The sequence below is a fragment of the Guillardia theta genome, assembly GCF_000315625.1.
Source record: "Guillardia theta CCMP2712 unplaced genomic scaffold GUITHscaffold_81, whole genome shotgun sequence".
Taxonomy (NCBI): Eukaryota; class Cryptophyceae; order Pyrenomonadales; family Geminigeraceae; genus Guillardia; species Guillardia theta.
Window position 1 is genome coordinate 263,015 of NW_005434593.1, and position 20,351 is coordinate 283,365.

At 53.3% G+C, this 20,351-nt stretch overlaps 8 protein-coding genes across 8 annotated transcripts; 3 read left to right on the plus strand and 5 right to left on the minus strand.

The window, feature by feature from the left end:
- Nucleotides 1–1,044: 1,044 nt before the first annotated feature.
- Nucleotides 1,045–3,360, minus strand: GUITHDRAFT_143985 (hypothetical protein; the record flags this gene model as incomplete). The annotated part of the gene is made up of 1 exon (XM_005825721.1): nt 1,045–3,360. The coding sequence occupies one exon, from the start codon at nt 3,358–3,360 to the stop codon at nt 1,045–1,047; it is 2,316 nt and encodes a 771-aa protein (XP_005825778.1).
- A 1,198-nt stretch (nt 3,361–4,558) lies between these two features.
- GUITHDRAFT_143986 (hypothetical protein) lies at nt 4,559–6,772 on the minus strand (the record flags this gene model as incomplete). Its single annotated transcript, XM_005825722.1, has 1 exon — nt 4,559–6,772. The coding sequence occupies one exon, from the start codon at nt 6,770–6,772 to the stop codon at nt 4,559–4,561; it is 2,214 nt and encodes a 737-aa protein (XP_005825779.1).
- Nucleotides 6,773–8,032: 1,260 nt separating this feature from the next.
- Nucleotides 8,033–9,175, minus strand: GUITHDRAFT_154630 (hypothetical protein; the record flags this gene model as incomplete). Its single annotated transcript, XM_005825723.1, has 6 exons — nt 8,033–8,239; nt 8,288–8,382; nt 8,509–8,563; nt 8,619–8,684; nt 8,729–8,772; nt 9,151–9,175. The coding sequence occupies 6 exons, from the start codon at nt 9,173–9,175 to the stop codon at nt 8,138–8,140; spliced, it is 387 nt and encodes a 128-aa protein (XP_005825780.1). The 3' UTR covers nt 8,033–8,137.
- A 580-nt stretch (nt 9,176–9,755) lies between these two features.
- GUITHDRAFT_154631 (hypothetical protein) lies at nt 9,756–10,814 on the plus strand. The gene is made up of 6 exons (XM_005825724.1): nt 9,756–9,917; nt 9,968–10,329; nt 10,378–10,418; nt 10,470–10,572; nt 10,627–10,687; nt 10,730–10,814. The coding sequence occupies exons 1-2, from the start codon at nt 9,766–9,768 to the stop codon at nt 10,074–10,076; spliced, it is 261 nt and encodes an 86-aa protein (XP_005825781.1). The 5' UTR covers nt 9,756–9,765; the 3' UTR covers nt 10,077–10,329; nt 10,378–10,418; nt 10,470–10,572; nt 10,627–10,687; nt 10,730–10,814.
- A 2,873-nt stretch (nt 10,815–13,687) lies between these two features.
- On the plus strand, nt 13,688–14,027 carry GUITHDRAFT_115131 (hypothetical protein; the record flags this gene model as incomplete). Its single annotated transcript, XM_005825725.1, has 2 exons — nt 13,688–13,735; nt 13,860–14,027. 2 exons carry the CDS (start codon nt 13,688–13,690, stop codon nt 14,025–14,027), a joined length of 216 nt encoding a protein of 71 aa, XP_005825782.1.
- A 398-nt stretch (nt 14,028–14,425) lies between these two features.
- GUITHDRAFT_143989 (hypothetical protein) lies at nt 14,426–15,810 on the minus strand (the record flags this gene model as incomplete). The annotated part of the gene is made up of 11 exons (XM_005825726.1): nt 14,426–14,488; nt 14,541–14,633; nt 14,695–14,774; nt 14,822–14,864; nt 14,916–14,991; nt 15,045–15,132; nt 15,185–15,245; nt 15,287–15,358; nt 15,412–15,487; nt 15,538–15,642; nt 15,695–15,810. 11 exons carry the CDS (start codon nt 15,808–15,810, stop codon nt 14,426–14,428), a joined length of 873 nt encoding a protein of 290 aa, XP_005825783.1.
- Nucleotides 15,811–17,684: 1,874 nt separating this feature from the next.
- Nucleotides 17,685–19,027, minus strand: GUITHDRAFT_154632 (hypothetical protein). The gene is made up of 8 exons (XM_005825727.1): nt 18,916–19,027; nt 18,706–18,868; nt 18,544–18,662; nt 18,404–18,491; nt 18,278–18,349; nt 18,148–18,225; nt 18,050–18,097; nt 17,685–17,980 (listed from the first exon to the last, which is right to left on the minus strand). Exons 1-8 carry the CDS (start codon nt 18,996–18,998, stop codon nt 17,933–17,935), a joined length of 699 nt encoding a protein of 232 aa, XP_005825784.1. The 5' UTR covers nt 18,999–19,027; the 3' UTR covers nt 17,685–17,932.
- Nucleotides 19,028–19,596: 569 nt separating this feature from the next.
- GUITHDRAFT_143990 (hypothetical protein) lies at nt 19,597–20,342 on the plus strand (the record flags this gene model as incomplete). The annotated part of the gene is made up of 2 exons (XM_005825728.1): nt 19,597–20,246; nt 20,309–20,342. The coding sequence occupies 2 exons, from the start codon at nt 19,597–19,599 to the stop codon at nt 20,340–20,342; spliced, it is 684 nt and encodes a 227-aa protein (XP_005825785.1).
- Between the last annotated feature and the right edge of the window lie 9 nt (nt 20,343–20,351).

The window sequence follows — 20,351 nt, forward strand, 5'->3', positions numbered from 1 at the left end:
CTTCCGCCATTCTCCTCCCCCCCCCTCCCTTCCAATGCCTTCGTCTCCTCCTGCTTCCTGCCCTAGGCATTCTTTAGGCATCGGCCACCAATCGAGAAGGTTCACCACCCCCTTTGTAAGGACCTTGCAACCTTCTATGTGTGTACCCCTCCACACCAAAGCACAGAGGTAGCACCCTACGACAAATGCACTACCCCCCGTCCGCCAACGTCCAAATGTTGCGCTGAAGAGATGGTCAGTAGGTGGGGTCATTCTGTGGGGGAATCAATAGAGGATCCTAGAGGGTGGGGGTGATAAAATGAAGGGGTTATTATATCTGCTCAACAAGCTAAAATGTGTGCTCATGAGGGTAGGGTACTATTGGATAAGGGGTATAGGGACTGCAGGGGTGGTGTGCGTTTACAAGTTGGAGGCATTTTACATAGTAAAAAGTCTCCACCCCTTCAAGTACAGAGGAAACGGGGGTCATCATCAAGAAGGGTCAGTTTCGAAGGTCTTAATGGTGGGTACTGAAATGGGATTTACGGGGGTGGGGGTGATTGTTTTGAAAACACGTGGAGGTAAATAAAAAACTGAATTTATCTCGAGATCGGACTGACCACCCTACCCGTTTCTGGCATGTTAGTACCCTACCCCTCCTTTTCCGAAAGGGAGTACATGAAAAGTCCCAACAATCACCCCACCCACTCTTACACTAGAACTTGGTATGATCGCAGGGGTACTCGACCGAAACAGCGACGGTCTCAGGCTCGCGGCCCGGCCCAGCTGGGCCGAGCCCGTACGAGCCTAACAGCGCCGCGGCTACCGTACAGTTCCCAGAGATGATGGAGGCGGCCGCCGCTGGCCTCGTCCCGACGGTGCCACCGGATTGATCGACGCTACCCAGAAGTCTGAGTGCAAATGTCCCCTGATCGCCACTAGCTTACACCCAGTGCTCAGCATCAGTGCCACGTGTGAAAGTCATGTCACAGAATAAATGTTCTTGAGTAGAATGAACAACATAAATACATCTCTTTAATGCCGACTAAGAAACGAACTTCGGATTCAAATTGAGCCTGCGCGGCATCTCTCCCCGCAGTCCCCATAGCACTCCATCCCTTCCTCCTTCGCCCGCGGCCGATGCTCCTCGCACCTCGTCTCCCCCGTGTACGGCCTCGACAGCGTCTGCAGGTCCTCGTACACGCGGTACCCCAGGGCTCCCTCCAGCTCCTCGTCAAGCCAGGCCCCCACCTGCTTCAGCGTCGTAGGGGAGAAGGCGCGAGCGTACTCGCCATGCGTGTAGTAGCGGCGCTTGGACGCCGACTGCGGGGAGTCCCACTCGTACTTGGCGTGGCGGAAGCCGTTGGGGCAGCTGGCGACGCCGAAGTGCATCATGCACTGGGAGAGCTGCCAGGAGCTATGCTTCCTGACGAGCTTGAAGTCTCGCTCCAGCCTGGCCAGGACCTTGATGGGGTCGATGAAGAAGTCTCGGCAGGCGACATGGGAGCTGAAGTCCAGCTTCTCGTCCGCGACCAGGAACCAGTCTCGCAGCTTCGCGGCCCGCATGGCGAGGATGTTGGGGAACCGCCTCTTCGTGTCCGGGTCTCGGTCCTCCCACTTCTCACTCATCGTCAGCGGAGGGTCGTACGCTTGGGCCCCGGGCATCCGGCGCTGCACGGACAGCGAGGCGAGCTGCAGCTGGCGCCTCATCGCCTCCCACGCCTGAGGAGAGACGTCCCAATGCCGCGGCGTCTTGGCGTGGCACAGGAACTTCCCCTCCCTGCATCGCCCCCACGAGCCCTCGCCGTCGTAGCAGCTCGGCGACGGCGCGAGCTCAAGCCTGGTCTGCACCTGGTAGTTGCTGACGGCCAAGCACTCGAGATCGGGCGAGCTCAAGCCCGGCAAGCCGACGCCAGCCTCGCGTGCTCGGCTGACCTCTCCGGCGCTCTCAAGGATGTAGTCGGACACGCTCCTCCTCCAGCGCCTCGCGTCCTCGTCGCCGCTCAGCCAGTCGCTGTCCAGCCCCGTACACAGGAACCTCTCCCCGCACACGGCGCTGCTGTGCGACGGAGGCAAGCAGCTCTCGTGGGGGCTGACGGAGAGGCCGGCGAGCAAGGGAGCGTTAGCCCTCAGCCCAGGCAGCTCCACGCACGTGTACTCCCTCCCTTGATGCGCACAAGCCGCCCCCGGTACCAAGCGACTCCGGGCGCGATCGCACGGGACCACGTTGTCCCCGCGTCCCCATCGCCCCTGACCGTCGTAGGAGGCGGAGACGATGCCGCTGGAGTCCTCGAAGGTCACCCACTCTCGCGCGAGGAAGGTGGACATGTCGAGGTTATTGTGCACCTCGGCGTAGAAGGGGTGGCGATGCATGGACTCGACCCACTCGTAGGGGCTGCGGGTGACGAGGAGGTTGAGGGTCTGGGCCTGGTGCCTGACGTCTGCGGAAGGAAGCAAGTCACCGCCAGCCCTCCTCCTCGACCTCGTTCTGCTGCATCTACGCTCTTCATCTTCACTCTGGTCTCTTGTCTCTTCCTCTCTCGTCTCGCTACTCTCGAGCGCGTGGATACAAGTAACGGGCGTACCTGCATGCCGCAAGTATCCGTGCTTCCATGGTAGGCCTCCGATGACGCACTCGTCGCCTCCCGGGTCGCCGCAGCCGAGGCGGAAGTTCTGTCGGATCAGCTCCGTCATCAACGTAGTGCAGCTGCTGCGCTCGCCCCAGATCCAGATCTTGTTGATCCGACGCGGGTCGGTGCCGGGCTTGACGCGGCTGCCGCGCCAGTACCTGCCTCCCTTGCTCTTGAAGCGCTGCCGGTCCCAGGCCACGTACGCCAGGCCGGTAGGGGCGATGTCCTCCTCCATCATCTCGCGTAGCCGCGTCATGAAGGGGGGGCGGAGGACGAGTCGCTTGTGCCTGGAGGGGTAGAGGAACTTGGCTTGGAGGGACCTGAAGGGCGAGCTGAGGAAAGGGGAAGGAGGGGGAGGGGAGGAGGAGTTACGGACGGGAGGAGGAGGCTTTATCTCCTCTGTCAAGCTTATGTCTGTGGACATTTGATCAGACTTGTGCTCGTTTAGTCCCTTTTGGTTTTCTTGCGTCTGTGATTGCACAAAGCTTCTGGCAGACACATTACTGTCGTGACTTCTGTGATGAGCGTGTTTTGTCGTCTGAATCAAAGAATGGTTTGTCAATGTCGCTGGGTTTTGTTTTTGTTCCATGGAGTTGAAAGTGTTGAATGTCATCAATGATCGCAACATGGAACGAGGGTACTTGTCCGTCGCGTGTTTGTTTTCCTGGTGCAGCACTACTTGATGGATAGGTATCATAAGCACCTGGAAGGCCAGACAGAGATACACCATGAACATGCCCCTTGTACGCATCTTGCTGACCTGGTACCAGTTGTAGCAGATTGAACAAGTTGGAAGTTGTGTTTCTTTACGAGATTTTGAAATTCATTGAGCGACGAAAATCTGCTCGCAGCATCTCAGTGGAACGACAGAGACGAAGAAAGAAAAAGCATGAAAAATCTTGCAGAAGACTGAAGGGAAAGGGAGGAAGACCCAAAAGGCCATGATGTATGAAATGACTCCCAAGATTATGGGGTTAGGAGCTGAAGCTGGTTGATAGGGAGAGCAGGAATGCTCATATCAAGATGATATTATTATGATGGAGACAGGGAGAGTTGGAAAGATGGAGAGACTTGAATCAAAAGGAAAGGGAGGAAGGGAAGGAGAAAACATGAGTGGAGTATTTGAGGAAATGGTTGAGAGAGTCAGAGAGGATATCAGATCAGTCAAGTCTCACAGGGGGAGAACTTGAGGACCCCAAGAGAGAGGGAAGAAGTAGAAGAGGGAGAGGAAACGGTTGAAGCGGGGGAAGGGCTTGCAGCCGTGTAGGATGAGGCAGGAGGAGGAGATAACGATGGGGGAATGGCAAAGAGGGGGTGCAAAAGATGAGGGAAAGCCACCCCACCCCTGGTAAAAGCTCAGTCTATGACAACCAGGGGTCATCCATACCACCCCTGCCTGCCTGGATGATTTCCCTGAAGGGGTTCCTGATTGTGCCCCACCCCCACTTTCCCCAGATCACGACCCCTTTGTCCGATGTAACCCACCCTTGTCGCCCCGATAAAGATAAAGGAACCCACCACGTCACAGCCCTGTACACCCTTGATAGACCACCCCCTACTCTGATCAGGTGTGAAACCACCCCACCCTGTTGAAGTGCCTCCTATAATGGAACAGCCCTGAAAGTCACCTTGTGCCCCCTAGGAACTGAAGTCCTAGGCCTCTAGTCCGCGGGGTCCTATGGTGTACAGAAAAGGATAAAAGGTCACCATCATCCGATTAACTGCTAATGGTGCCCCATGTCGAAAGCCTCTCAACTCAGAGCAAACAGTAGAGGCGACTTTGCTGTCCTGCACTAGTTTTTGATTGAAGGTCCGAGGTGGGCTCAAGTAAAAGCCGTCGCCCATCATGATGACGATTGATCGTCGTAAAGATAAAGTCACACAGGCTGTCACATTCATAGATAAACTCTAAAATGAATCAATAAGATACTCCTTAGCGACCATCCCTATCAGCCTGCGCGGCATCTCTCCCTGCAGTCCCCATAGCACTCCATCCCTTCCTCCTTCGCCCGCGGCCGATGCTCCTCGCACCTCGTCTCCCCCGTGTACGGCCTCGACAGCGTCTGCAGGTCCTCGTACACGCGGTACCCCAGGGCTCCCTCCAGCTCCTCGTCAAGCCAGGCCCCCACCTGCTTCAGCGTCGTCGGGGAGAAGGCGCGAGCGTACTCGCCATGCGTGTAGTAGCGGCGCTTGGACGCCGACTGCGGGGAGTCCCACTCGTACTTGGCGTGGCGGAAGCCGTTGGGGCAGCTGGCGACGCCGAAGTGCATCATGCACTGGGAGAGCTGCCAGGAGCTGTGCTTCCTGACGAGCTTGAAGTCTCGCTCCAGCCTGGCCAGGACCTTGATGGGGTCGATGAAGAAGTCTCGGCAGGCGACGTGGGAGCTGAAGTCCAGCTTCTCGTCCGCGACCAGGAACCAGTCTCGCAGCTTCGCGGCCCGCATGGCGAGGATGTTGGGGAACCGCCGCTTCGTGTCCGGGTCTCGGTCCTCCCACTTCTCACTCATCGTCAGCGGAGGGTCGTACGCTTGGGCCCCGGGCATCCGGCGCTGCACGGACAGCGAGGCAAGCTGCAGCTGGCGCCTCATCGCCTCCCACGCCTGAGGAGAGACGTCCCAATGCCGCGGCGTCTTGGCGTGGCACAGGAACTTCCCCTCCCTGCATCGCCCCCACGAGCCCTCGCCGTCGTAGCAGCTCGGCGACGGCGCGAGCTCAAGCCTGGTCTGCACCTGGTAGTTGCTGACGGCCAAGCACTCGAGATCGGGCGAGCTCAAGCCCGGCAAGCCGACGCCAGCCTCGCGTGCTCGGCTGACCTCTCCGGCGCTCTCAAGGATGTAGTCGGACACGCTCCTCCTCCAGCGCCTCGCGTCCTCGTCGCCGCTCAGCCAGTCGCTGTCCAGCCCCGTACACAGGAACCTCTCCCCGCACACGGCGCTGCTGTGCGACGGAGGCAAGCAGCTCTCGTGGGGGCTGACGGAGAGGCCGGCGAGCAAGGGAGCGTTGGCCCTCAGCCCAGGCAGCTCCACGCACGTGTACTCCCTCCCTTGATGCGCACAAGCCGCCCCCGGTACAAAGCGACTCCGGGCGCGATCGCACGGGACCACGTTGTCCCCGCGTCCCCATCGCCCCTGACCGTCGTAGGAGGCGGAGACGATGCCGCTGGAGTCCTCGAAGGTCACCCACTCTCGCGCGAGGAAGGTGGACATGTCGAGGTTGTTGTGCACCTCGGCGTAGAAGGGGTGGCGATGCATGGACTCGACCCACTCGTAGGGGCTGCGGGTGACGAGGAGGTTGAGGGTCTGGGCCTGGTGCCTGACGTCTGCGGAAGGAAGCAAGTCACCGCCAGCCCTCCTCCTCGACCTCGTTCTGCTGCATCTACGCTCTTCATCTTCACTCTGGTCTCTTGTCTCTTCCTCTCTCGTCTCGCTACTCTCGAGCGCGTGGATACAAGTAACGGGCGTACCTGCATGCCGCAAGTATCCGTGCTTCCATGGTAGGCCTCCGATGACGCACTCGTCGCCTCCCGGGTCGCCGCAGCCGAGGCGGAAGTTCTGTCGGATCAGCTCCGTCATCAACGTAGTGCAGCTGCTGCGCTCGCCCCAGATCCAGATCTTGTTGATCCGACGCGGGTCGGTGCCGGGCTTGACGCGGCTGCCGCGCCAGTACCTGCCTCCCTTGCTCTTGAAGCGCTGCCGGTCCCAGGCCACGTACGCCAGGCCGGTAGGGGCGATGTCCTCCTCCATCATCTCGCGTAGCCGCGTCATGAAGGGGGGGCGGAGGACGAGTCGCTTGTGCCTGGAGGGGTAGAGGAACTTGGCTTGGAGGGACCTGAAGGGCGAGCTGAGGAAAGGGGAAGGAGGGGGAGGGGAGGAGGAGTTACGGACGGGAGGAGAAGGACTGTTTGAGGCATTTTGGAGAGGGATCTTCAAAGGAATAAGGCTGACGTTTGTCAAGCTGTTGTGGGCATTATGGCTAAATGATGTTTTGTTTGTCTGATTCTTGGTGGAGATGGTGATTTCATGCCGTGATTCCTGTTTTGCTTCAAGTGTTTGCGTTCCCTGATGTGCCATGGAGCTAGAGGTCGTTTTCTTCTTGTTTTGGTAGGATGACTTCAGGATCCCTACAGGCAGTATCGTTCCACTCGAGCTTCTGCTTGGACGCATGGCGGTATGTCGGAGCGGAATAATCACAACCTGCATGCTTACACAAAAGAACAATACATACAATGCCCTCGAACGCGTTCGGATGTTGAACATCATCTTCATCACCTCAAACTTGTCGCTTGTGGGAGATAGGTTTCCACCTTCAGGCACACACAGTGATCTTCAAGTTTGAGGAGGGCAGACTCTGCATCAGGGATGCTCGAATTTCACCTTCATCCGAGGTGACACGGGGGACGCAAGATGGAAGGGAGAGACCGATCGAGGGAGGGGAGGGGATGAGAGGGGATGAGAGGAGGGAGGGGAGAGGAGGGGAAGGGGATGAGAGGAGGGAGGGGAGGCAGGACAGTGGAAAGCAAGACTCGGAGGCTCAAGAGTATGAGGAGGGAGATAGGGGTGTGGGGTGTGGGTAGACAGGGTGGAGGGGGTGGAGGGGAGCGGAGCAGGGGGGGGGGGGGGGGCGAACAAGGAGGAGACTGTGAAGGATTCGGAAACTCGGTGGACTTGTTGCCTGCCCACCCCCTACCCCCCTTGCCCCCAAGGTCATGCGTGACTGGAGCACCCCACCACCCCCTCTCCCAATCAGGGGCATCACGTCCCTTATTGGCCGCATCTCCAAGGATACATCCGTCATCTGAACCAGCCCAGTGTACTGTTCTCACTGAAGATTTGACTTAACTTTGAGTAAAATGTTGAAAGGTTGCTGCACCAGAAAACCGTTGAACCGGGCTACAGCAACTTGGCAAGCCTTCGGAAGCCTGCGCCGGTGCCCGGCGGCGGGCCAGTCACGGTGTATCGCCGGGGCACCCGGTACTTGCGGGGACGTATCATGGGTGCAGTACTACTTTCCGAGTTCATTAGCGGCTCTGAACTCTGAGTCATCACCGAGTCACGCCACAGAGTCGTGTCAGATCTTTACTGGCAGAGTCTGACTCGGCCCGGACTCGAGAGTCCGGGCCTCCCACGGACCGGTCACCAGTGACTGCCGCAGTGGCACCGCCGGGGCCCGGCGGCCGGGCGGCGTGACACTGACTCCCGACGGGTGACGCCCGGCGCCCGGGCCGGGCCGCGTACTGAACGCCGTAGTACCGTACGACTCCGGGTCGCCCGCACTGCAGCGCCACAGGCTGAGTGCCACCCGGGAGCCTGGATCTGATCGCCATGATCGGCGGCCCGGCGCACCACCGTCAGTGGCACGGTGCCCTCGGAGTCCCGGCGGGCAGGCAGCCTGGGGTTCACAGTGATGAACCTCACTAAATTGTAGACGCCTTTGCTTGTTTGAATATTAATACAACATTAAGACAAGATGATGTCTCTATCACATCGCTGAATGGAAAGGAAGCGGCGGCAGATCGGACGGTCAGACGCTCACGGGCATTCTCCGGGGGGAAGCATGCAAGGCTCGTTCCCTCCATTGTTGTTGCCCCCATTCTTGGTCCAGGCGTCCGCCTCGTCGTTGGCGTGTGAGATCTGCGACAAGGCTGAGCGCAAGCAGCGAAGACCTTCAGATCGCCTCACCTCATCTTGGTGCATGTCGTCCAGATGCACCATCCTCGCCTGAGCCTCGAGGCCTTTCTTGATGTATTCACTGAGCTTAGGAGACATGTCTTGCCCTGCGTCTCCTCGTCAAGCCACACTCGACATACAAATCCGTGAGAGCAAACACAGAGTCATTCACAACGAGAGTATAACCATCAAGGAGAGAAAAGGTAAGATCAGGGCTGACATGTTCGGCATACCTATTCTGACCATTCTGTTCAAATCATCAGCAATTCCTGGGCCAAACCAAAGTTCCTGTAAGCAAAGGAAATTAATATCCTCACAACAGAAACGTCAATGCTTCAGAAACCTGCGTTCTGGCAGGCTTCATCATCAGATAGTAAGGACGTTCAGCCCTCAACGTCGTGCTTGAAACCTGGAAAGGATCTTACCAAGCGAAAGCCAAAAACAGATAATTACCAGGAAAAAAATAGAAACAATACCAAAACCGATGATCCCAGCAACTATAAAAAAGAGTTGAGAAAACTGTCATAGCGTGCAACAGACAGAAATGTTTTGATTGGACAACAGGTTGGAATTTTTTCTATGCCACTGGCTAGGTTCATAATACTACTTGATATTCCAAGAACGAAGTATCACGTTAGAGCGCATCTTGGCACCTGACCCTGGCTCCGTACTTACTATCATCCTCCTCTATCCTCCTCACGCTCCTCCTGCTCCCTCTGATCTTGATCTCGCTCCCTCTCAAACTTTCCTGCTCTTGATCCTGTTCCTGCTCCTCCCTCCTGATCCTGCTCCTGCTCCTGCTCCTGCTCCTGCTCCTGCTCCTCCATCCTGCTCTGCTCCTCCCTCCTGCTCCTGTTCTCCTCCACCTCCTTCACCTGCTGTCGCCGCCTTCCGCTCCATTGCCGCGACACTTCGTACGTGTACCACATCCCCACTCAATCAACTAGTTCCTCAAAGTTTAGTTCAAAGCTACTCTAGTGTTGCTATTGGGGAGTACCCCACCGTACTAACTTGCCATGTACCCCCCCTTTATACTCATTTTAACCTACCTATTCCAAATATGGGATACTACCCCTACCCCTCCGTGTTGTGGAAGGTGCCTCGTTTCTTTTCCGTTGATTCAACGCTCAATGCTGAGATTTTTCCTCCTCCTCTCGTGTTCTTCTTACCCGCTGCTACCCCTGCAGAGCTTCTCACGATCATGATAATGACCATCCCAGGAACTCATGGCAACATACACTGCTATCGTCCGAAGTTCCATCTTCCTTTTATGTTTGTACTCTCATTGATTCCTTTTTTCTCACACTTTTCCTCTTATACCATCTTGCCTTCTCCCTCATGGTCATTTTCTCTTCTGAATCTGCTCTACAAATCCATGTATTAATCCTGCATCCTACATCATCCCCTCTGTGCCCGATCCTATGGGTCCACATCAAAATCTTAGCATGATTGAGCTGTACTGAAGTCTTTCCCCTTGACAGGTTGCAATCATGAGCGACAAGGACGAATTCAAGAGACTCAACGATGATCTGTCTCGATTGCTGCGAGCGTCTGTCTTTCCTGGAGCCGTCTCCTCCTTTCCCAAGTCGTCGGTTACCCACGAGATGCTATCGCAAGCGGACCCTATGAACGAAGAGTTCCGGTGAGTACCGGCGTATGTCTGCGAGGTGTTCGACTGAGTGAGTGCATCAGCGTTGAGAAGACGCACTTCAGCAAGAAGTACGACCTCAAAAACTTCATGGAGGCAGAGTTTGCTAGAAGGAATCTGTTCAAACAGGTTGCCAAGGAGAGCAAGCAATAGCCGGGATATTCTTTTTGTACATAATCTTCACCCTAGTGACAACATCTAATTTCTAACAATTTTGTTTGACGGAGCGAATCCTGCCAACCAGAAGCGTCTCTCCACCACCACTCCCCTTAATCTCGCGAAGAAACGCACAGAAATTCTACAAGTAATACCTACCAAGACCCGCTATGAGACCCAAACGCTGCAATCTCCCTATATGTACATTCTCTCTTCACTTGACGACGTGCCCCATCATCTTCGTCAGGATCTTCACACGAAGTCAACAACCCTTGTGCTCTGCAAAGAACATTCTTACATGCTCGGGGTTTTCTCCGTGCTTCCTCCTCGGCACACCACCTGCTCCAAAGTTGTCAAGTTTGACGCATCGAGTGACTCGCTAGCGCTCACTCCACTTCGAGCTGCGGCTGAGCTGGTCAGCCTGTAGCTGTCTGGCCTCCAGCTTCATCTCATCCAAATTCCGAGAAATCTGCATGACGGCAACCCACTTCTCCTGCGGGAGTGTTGAGCAGGGGAGCAGGGAGGGCGTGCAAGATGTCAGGCTCACCCCTTTCGTCACAGGCAGAGAGGAGGACAAGGACGAGGAATCAAAATCGTGCTGCCGTTGCCTGCAGCTTGGTCACCTTCAAGTCAGGGAGATAGGACTGTACCTGTGAGCAAGGACGTTGTACAGGATGAGAACTGAATTAGAAGGAGGCTTCATCGACAGTGCTGACTGCGTTTTTCCTTCGACCCCTGTGCCTGTGCCTGTGCCTGGCCTTGCACTTCCCAACCCAATCCCTGTTTCCCTTCCAGATTCTGTTGAAGCTCCCCTTGAATTTCCTGCTGCCGACCCCTGACCCGCCTCTCCTCCCACGTAAGCCCCTTCGCCTGCCCCTGCTGCCCCTGCTGCCCCTGCTGCCCCTGCTGCTCTTGTCAAAGTATCAGATTTATCACTTCCGACTCCAGCCTGAGCTCCACTGCTGCGACTTTCACTGTGCATACCAGACCCCTTCGCACCAGGGAATTCAAAGCCCCCCCCTTCAAAATCTTCGTCTGTGAGAAGACATCAGTGGTGTTAAGCCCATCTTGGCATATCTACTTAGAATGAAGAAGATCGTTGCAAACACGTACTCTCGACTCTGGTGAGGCCCTTCCGCTCCATGTTTCTTCGACTGCTCGAAAACGTCAGCATCGACCCCAGTCTACTTCATCGAGCTGATCACCTTCGATATCGTCGTGTCAAAATCCACTCTAGAGCACCCTTCCTCAAACTTCTGCACCTTCAAGGCAAGTTGAGCATCCCCCTTGCAGACTGCAACATCAACTCACCGTAAAAGATGCAACGTACTCCCTGGCGACGCTCAGCAGTTCACAAGTACGAGCTGCGAGCAACCCTTCAGCGCTTGCTAGGAGAGGATTGCAACTTCACCGATCCAACGGGACACAGCTTTGTCTGTCATTGGCAGCTCCGCTATCAGATGTTTCTTCGGATCACGCGTGTCCCCCGGCCGTAACACTCCCCGTTTCAGAAGGGGCCTGGCAATCTGCTGGCGATCAGAAAGGCAGGTCGCAGGGGCAAAGGACCTTGATAATGTCTGCAACTTCTCCATCTCTCATGAAGTTCAAGACTCTGAGGGAGCACAACTTAGCCCTCTCCTCTCCCCACCAGCCTTTCATCGTTACCGATGCAACCTAGGTATTGTGGACACAGTCTCTACCTGCGACTGACAGTGACGAACGAACATTCTCCTCAAAGGAGCAAGGAAACTCTCCTACCTGTACCCTCCTCTCCAGGTGAGGCACAGGAATCTCAACGAGGAACCCAGGAGGCTCCGCTGGAAGCACAAAGTGCTCACCGTAGCACACAACATAGACCTGTGAACCCGTTACTGACCGGAACGCCAGAGTGCTGGTCGGACCTTCTCAGGCAGCATGCCGTATATCCTCTGACCATTGGGACGAACGAAGTGGGAGACAATGCATCCAAGAGCCGTGCTCAGCTCCTCCCTCATGAGATCTCCGTTGGCCATGTACACGGAATGAGGAACTACGGGTAGGGTCTCGGCCGGCCAGCAGAGCAAAGACGCTGGGCACTGCCGGGAGGTCAGGCCCATGCTAGAGCCGACGCTGTAGATCTCGACAGCATGAGCGTGTGCCCCGTCGTCTTGGATGCTGATGGAGTAGACGACGTCATTGAATCGCATTCCAATGAAAGAGACGTCGTTGTCTATTGCTATCTCAGCGCCCTTCCAGCTCCTGTTGGAGAACAGAGTGACCACCACTCCCTTGCTGACTCTCAACGACGAGATATCGGTGAAGTGGAGTGCGTCCAGATCGGATATGTTCCCGTAGATCGGCATGCTCCACCCCAGAAAGTTCGAATCTTGGTAGATCACCGCCGGAGCTTTCACGGCACGCCTCCCAAGGAAGAACGTCTTCCAGTGCGGAGGGATCGGGTCATCTTGATCAGGTCTTGTAATTATGATCATCAGCTGGATCGAGAACGCACAGATCGAGAGAGTGAGAAGCAGGCACATCATCCTCGCATCCGATCTTGTCCACCATCCAGCAGTTTCCCTCCCTCGCTTCCTCCTTCCTGACCCCCCCGGCAAGTTCCCCGCCACCTCTGTCCCATCAAACCTGCTACCAGCAGCATGGCTGCCAGCATCTCTCCTGCTTCCTCCTCCCGAGCCATCCCCTCCCCCTCCCCCTCCCCCGCCAACGCAGCCATGACGGGGCAGCATGTCGGGAGACCTGTCCTTCACGGTCCGATCCGGCTGTAGCCGCATAAAATTTGAGTGCTCGCTCCGAGGCCCGGGCCGATCATATCCGAGTCGATGACAGTGAGCCGGCTCCGAGTCCACCCGGAGTCTTCCCGCCGGCCCGCTCGGGCCCGGGCCCAAGCTCAAGCTCCTGAAATAGATATCGCCACCCTTGAAATAAATATTCCGTCTCGGACACTACCAGGGGTCATGACCCCTACCCTCCGAGACCCATCATCCTACCACTGAGCCGAGACTCTCTGCCCCCACCCTACCCTATCCCTGCGCTGTCCAACTTGGATTCAAGTTGGGTCAGACCGGTTCAGGTCAAGTACCCCCATTTTAGTACCCCTGTCATTCCTATACAAACTACCCCCCTTATGCAGAAGCAGACCGGTTTCTGGACTGACTCGCTGATAGAGCATGAGGATTCACTGATGGAGAAACCTAAATGGGGTGGGTGATTTTTGGTCAGGAGGGGGTGAAGGTACTCCAAGGGTGGGTACTTCTCTACATAATGAATTATCAAATTAGGGGTACTGTGAGAAATGGGTAGGGTGCTTTGCAGGAGTCAGTGAAAGTAAGGGGTGGTGCGATTGTGTTGGGTTGGGGTCTTGTTTTTTTTTTGTTCTATTTCAGGCACGGGGGTTTAAAAGGAAGAGGAGCGGCAGGGGACGATCAAGAAAGGTGAGCCAATGCACGCCAAGCAAACCTGTCAAACAAAGTGATGTTGTGCGATTATGGCCGGAGCTAAGCGTTGAACGCGCTTGATCGTACAAGCATGATGTGTGTAGTAGGAAAGGTTTGAGCGTTCACGATCATATGTTCAAAACACATTATAGAAGTATTGTTGAGTTTCAAGTCATGAACCAAGGCTCATTAAGGGTCGATGGTCAGATGATTTACGATACGGTGCACAGAGATATTAGACAGAATAAGGTAGAGTCATATGGAAGAATGAGCCTTTGTATGCTATGTCTGTTGTATGCTGTGTCCATTCATTGAGATCTTTCATGTGATTGATCGTCATTTGCAGGGAAAGATGTTCGCTCTCCTCGCCATGACCATGCTCGATGACGTCAACACCATCAACACCTGGGCTGAGCCTCACAACGCCAACGGCATCACCCCCAACACCATCATCGACTCCAACGATGAGCCCCCCTGCAACAACCAGCAGCGCATGGCTGCCCGTGGCTACTAAGCGTTCTGGCTAAGTAAAGTCTGAAATTTAGGATCCTGCCCCTGCACCCCACTCTGATCGCTTCTTTTTCTCTATCTCTTTCCTTTCGAGAGTCTTCCTCACAAACTGGACCTTATCATCTTGTCAAACTTGCGTCCAGGATGAGCGTGTTGAATTCATGTTGGCTGTTGAACTTCCTGCTCAAGACGGAAAATATCAACTTGCACAGCAGTGTGTTATCGATGATATCGAGAACAACAGTATTTGTCTGTTAAACATTTAGACAGTATTATGTCCAATTGTGTATGATACTTGTAAAAACTTTTATTCAAGACATTTTGCGAACTTACAGTTCTTCAACAGACTGGTGTGCCATTAGCAACAAACAAAAACTGTACAAAAGACAAAACTACAGATGATTAACTAATGGTACAATTCTTGCCCTCCAAATGAGACTTCTTGTTCATCCACTCAACTCGCACCTGGAATGAGGTTTAGATTTCTTGCAAGAATAATACAATCCTTTAGGAATACCTTGCCCTCGGGGGAGATATCCAACAGAGTAGTGCATGCAAGGGATATTCTAAACTTCTGATATACACTTGGTGCGTCGTGTGCCATCAATCCCTGTTTGACAAGCCTCGGTCAAGGCAAAGGAGAAATCAACTGATGAAGACATTGACGTTACCTGAAGCGTTGCTTCAGTGATTCCGTGCGCAGAGACGTCGATGTCCGGATTGTTTTCATGTCCAGAGGTGGAGTGATTGGCTGCTTGGTTGTTAGAAGAACAAGGAGCCCCAAATCAAAGCGCTCACTCAGGACAGCCATCAGCAGGGCGAGAAAATCTGCATGAGACACCTGTAGAGCAATGAGATCCCAGAATGGGACAAGTTGCACCTTCACACTCACCAGCAGCAACATTCCGTCTTGACCCATCTCATTGTGAAGGTACGCGCTTTTCAACCAAGATGAAAGCCTTTCCGCTCTGAATTCAAGACAAGTAAACCAAGGGTTCTTTTCCATTGATATCTTGCTAACCGCTGGATAGCCTCCGTTGTCCCTTCGAATCCTCTCCCAGAGTCCCATGGGCCAGAAGGGGCAAGCTTGACACATCGAATCCAAATTGCTGTAACAAGTCGTCAGATGGGAAGCTCAGTGCAGGGAGATGTCGTCAAGACCTGCTTGATCGTCATTGCTTCCATTGCTCTTCCCGTGACCTTGTTGAACTGTAGATTTCGACTGTTAGCCGTCGAGCGCAGATAGGTCAAAAGGCTGTCTACCTGGCCATTTGGCGACCGCTGGGCTGTGTAGATCCCTCCAACTTCGCAAAGATCTCCTCTCACCTCCGCTGTCTGTTGTGACTGTGTCATCAAACCCTCCCGATCGTCAGCATCACAACACTCACGGGGAGATTGAGCGCCCCGACGATCACCTTCGCAGTTTCACATGCTCGTCTCATGGGAGACGTCAAGACGCGGAACCTTAGCAGCGGACCTTTTCAGTGCCTTCAAGCTTCAACAAATATGCTTACCTCTTGCATCCTGATTTTTTCGGCAGTTTCTTTGCGTGCTCCATCAACCTCTTCAGCTGCTCTTTCCCCGCGGGTGAAAGTTCGGGGTCGTCTTGGCGCATCGAGCTGGTTGGAGTGTGAGGAGGCGAAGCATTGCACATGCATCGTGCGAACTCACAGCCATTCGTCTTGAGCCTGTTGCTCGCTTGCCTTCCCTGATGTGATTTTGGTATGGACCTGAGCTTGGACGATGTTGTTCATGGATTGTGCATGGCGGATGAGGAGAATTTTCATGTTTCCAGAGCTTGCTGAAACCACAGAACATCAGAATTGGCCACGTGCTCGTGAGCAAAACTAACTTTTCCTTCTCAATCTTTCTGTTTACCTACAATTACAAAGAGACACACGCGAAAGAAAAGTGCGTGAGGGAGGAGAGAAGCATTCTATAGATCTCATTGTGATGATATGCACGATCAAAAATCGGACAGGAGGGTATAGCTAGAGAACAACGTAAGGAAATAGAAGACGAAGTTGCGATACAAGATGTTGAAAAGAGGAGAACAAGTTGGCAAGCGCGAAGCTCGGTAAGTTGCAAGCAGTTGTCGAACATAAGACAAAGTAACAAGAGGTTTGGGTAAGTAAAGAAAGGGCTCGTTGAGTACAAAGGAGCAGGTGTGAACGAGTCAAGAAGGACAAGTAAGAAAACAAAGGAGCAAGAAGAGAAGAATGAGGGCAGGTGTTGTTGTTGTTGTTGTTGTTGTTGTTGTTTTGTTTTGTTTTGTTGTTGTTGTTGTTGTTGTTGTTGTTGTTGTTGGTGGTGGTGGTGGTGGTGGTGGTGGTGGAGGTGGAGGAGGAGGGAAGGGGAGGAGGAGGAGGAGGAGGAGGAGGAGGTGGAGGTGGTGGTGGTGATGGAGGAGGAGGAGGAGGAGGAGCAGGAGGAGCAGGAGGAGCAGGAGGAGCAGGAGGAGAAGGTGGAGGAGGAGGAGCATGTGTGGCATCGGAGTTGGGGGATATTCGTGTTGCGCATGCTTGAAAGGGACGATCATTTAGTCCGACAAACTGATATTTGGGAGGGGGGGTATAAATTATTATCGTGACAACATAATTCATGACATATTTTGAAAATATGTTTGATAAATATCAAAATAACAAACAAATATTGATGATAATAGTTCATATTGATGCCCTTGAAGGAAAGATCACAGCTCCCTGGAGCAAGGCACAAACCCATACCACTTCGTTTCAAGGGTGGGTTTCACAAAACATGGGTAGGGTAATTATGATAGGGGTGGGGGGTACTTTTTATTTTTAAAATTATGCAGATTTGACTGTCCACCAAACTTCTCATTGAAATAAGAACTAATTTACATTTGCTGTCTTAGATTCTTTTCATAAGGACATAGAAATCAATTTCAACAGGAGGGGTGGTGTTAGTAATTCTGGAGGTGGTGGTGGTGATAATGGATTGTAGTGGGTAGGGTGATAGTTCGAAACGTTCCAATATCGTGACTGTTTTGATTCCAAACTTGTGGCCTTTTGAAAGGTTGCGTTTTGTTTATGTACCCATTCACCCACCCTTGGGTTCTCGTCCACATTCAAAGTACCCCCACCTACACAGAATTTCATGATGACCCCTACTTTCCGCACAATTCAGTATTAAAGTACCCCTCATAGAATCACCTCTACCCCAGCATTCTTCACATGCTATGACCACCACCCACCTCCACCTTCAACCTTCAGCACCCTTCCTATCGGGGGAGCACAAGGATTTAAAAGCATATTCCCCGGGCCCGGCTGCCCCTGTCATCCGATTACGTACCGCCCCGGCCCGGGCCATGACCGTACACCCGGTGCCACGCGGCCGCCGGAGGCACCGGGTGGATTGAAGTTGGCACGGACACTGAGTACCCGGTACCCGGCCCGTACTAACTTTCAGCTTATTCAACTGAGCGTAACTTCTTTGAGTAACTCAGTGACTAGCATCATTGAACTCCGAACTCTTGAACTTGATCATAGGTGGATGATCAGCCGTTACCGCTGCGCGTTGCCAAGTTGAACTTGTTACTTTGAGTGAAATGGCTGGCTCAGTCAGCTTCCGATCAAACTTTGAAAGTTGAAGCGCCGTGAGAGTCAAGCCTCCTCGACGGGAGTCTCCTGATTGTATCCTCGTACTGTTTTTTGAATTCACTTTGAGTCAAGGATTACATACATCTAAACTTAACTGAAGGCTGAATAGTAAAGAGGAGGAACTGAACCTGGAATCAGAAGCCTCGGAATGACACTTGGAGGAAGTTTCGGCAGTGCACAAAAAGGAACTTGAATAAAGGCTCCCTCGAATCAGTCACTCGGATGGAAAATTTCAGTGGCGGTGCCCTTGTGTACAGATAAATTGCACATGGTCGTATGATTAGCAGAGCTACGCATTGAATAAATTCTCCATCTTCACATAAAGGCTATTCCCACCCTGGGTAATCATTCGACGTCGACAAGTCAGTGTAAGCCTTCTCCACGAATCGCACACTCTCAAGACAACCTCAGGGTTTGAATCCATGGACCGGAAAGGATCGTTACCAAAGTCAATCTGAGGGAATAGCCATAAGTGATCTGGGGGCGCATTGAAACAGGCATTACCTGTACATCATCCCTCAACAAGAACCAGAATGACCTGGCCATCATGGTGGCGTAAATATTGAATAGCGACGTGAAGACCTGAATAAACAAAGTAAAAACTCCTTAGAATGCTCAAAGAAATGTTGGACACCATAGACAGCGAAGAATACAGGTATGCGAAGGATTTGAAGCGTGAAACGTCGTACTTTGTGCACGACATCACCTGTGTAAATTCACATGATCAATGGTGGTAAGGCAGCGATTTTCAGATGCAAACCTTTGGATCTTGACATGATGTGGCGTTAGGAAACAGTTCTCTGCATTTGTCGCATGATTGATTCTCAATGGCAAGGGCATCCGTTTCACTAGCAAAGTTACAAAGTTCAGCAAAAACACGTCTGCTCAGAAAATGTATACATGGTCGACAAACGAATGATCTCGAAGATCAGGTACAAGAACGCAAAAACCATCCATCCGATGAAGACGATCTTAGCCAGAGAGGAGTTTCTCTTGCTGTGCGCGAGCATGCCAACAATCTATATGACAATTAGCTCTGCAGGACTGTAGCGACATGCATGCCTGGGCGGCGCCCAAGAAAATGAAAAGTAAGATTCGGTAGACACCCAGGCCGTAGGTGTTGAATGATCCTACTTCTTCCCAAACGTTCTGCTTCCTGAGCAGGCTCAATCCCTCATAGAACACCCCGAGCACGCAGAGTCCAAGAACAAACTTGCAGAAACTCCTGTAGCCAGCTCAGAGAACTTGTAGAGGAAGAGTCAGAAGGGGAACCGGAAGCCCTTGTCCAAGTCATAGCATCCACAGATGAGCCTGGTGGGTCTCAGCAGGACCAGGAGGAGCGGAGGCAGGTGCATGCCCTCTTGACCTTGCTGCTAGCAGTTTGGCATGGCAGCCAAGCCTTCGTCGGTGGGCCATCTAATTTTTGGGGGTAGGGGTACTCAAGTACCCCTCCGATTTACAGTCAAAAGACGGGTATAATGAGGGTTTCAAATGAGGGACGTAGGACAGAAGTCCGCCTCAGGGCATGTAATCAGGCGGGCCCCGGGGATGCCCAGTGTCCGGATCATCACTGAACTGAAATTGAGATGACAATGCCTATCAACCACCTGTTGGTACATTCCTAGGACCACCTCTAGTGCAGGTATAGAATACCCTAGGACCACCTCCCGCTGTCAAGCGCCATGCTTTGAGTAAGCTAACCTGATACCCATAATGGCGGGGAAAGTTTGGCGGGGCGAGGGAAAGGAAGTGCATGGGCGGCAATGTGCAAGAGACGCTGGGAGAGGGCACACCATGCTGGAAGGATGATGATGCTTCTAAGGAGGAGAATTGTGCAGGTACCAAGGACGTTGACTCTTGGAAGGTGCCAGGAGAGGAAGGCAGCGCTAATATTGACTTAGTGCTTGGTTGACACAGAGGATTTTGGTGTGAGCGACTACCTGTCGGGACAGCATGGGGAGTTCCAGATCTCTGCTGTTCTTGATCATGGCAATCCTGCAGGTTCGGAAGTTCGAGGGTTCGTTGGTGAGCTCCTGGAGCTTCAATGGTGACCTGAGTGACTCTTCAGTCTATTCCAACACTCTGCAAGGAAACAATGTAGAGTTCTTGACTACCACAGCATTCCAATCGATTCTTTGGGGACAATACGCACATGTCGCTGGAGACAACTCATACGCCAGACGTGTTGACTTTGACTTCATGGTTTCTAATGGGGAGTTCACTGTGGAGTTCTGGGTCAAGATCGATTCGCAGCAGTACAACATCTTCACATTTGCGAATCTGACAACTACCTTCCTGCAATTTTGGAATGTTGGATCACAAGCTGGCTGCCAATTTGAAATCGGGGGAGAGTTCCCAGTCATTCCCGACGCTTTATGCACTGCACTGCAGAGCAATTCTTGGCACCATGTCGCGATAGTTGGAAATTTTACAGAGATCTTATGGTATCTTGATGGCAACTTTGAAGGATCAAGCTCTTTGCAGTCCAATCATTCCATCCCAGGTGTAGGAAACCTCACCATCGGTTTCAATTCAGACCTGGCAAACTTTTCAGCAGGGACATCTCAAAGCATGTCTGATTTTCGAATGTGGAACACAGCTAGGTCAGCAGCCAGCATCCAAGAGTTCCTTTTCACTCGCGTGCCGTACTTAAATTGCTCTGCAGGATACGAGGGGTTGGTACAAGCAAGCGGATTTGACTGTTCGCA

Excerpts from the sequence above, each read along its gene's own strand:
- GUITHDRAFT_154632 (XM_005825727.1), bottom strand. The coding sequence starts at position 18,998 with ATGCACCTGCCTCCGCTCCTCCTGGTCCTGCTGAGACCCACCAGGCTC. Across the intron at positions 18,350-18,403 it reads CATCATGTCAAGATCCAAAG|GTGATGTCGTGCACAAAGTA; the intron begins GTTTGCATCTGA and ends GAATTTACACAG. Across the intron at positions 18,098-18,147 it reads TGTTGAGGGATGATGTACAG|ATTGACTTTGGTAACGATCC; the intron begins GTAATGCCTGTT and ends CTATTCCCTCAG.
- GUITHDRAFT_154631 (XM_005825724.1), top strand. The coding sequence starts at position 9,766 with ATGAGCGACAAGGACGAATTCAAGAGACTCAACGATGATCTGTCTCGA. Across the intron at positions 9,918-9,967 it reads CCTATGAACGAAGAGTTCCG|CGTTGAGAAGACGCACTTCA; the intron begins GTGAGTACCGGC and ends TGAGTGCATCAG.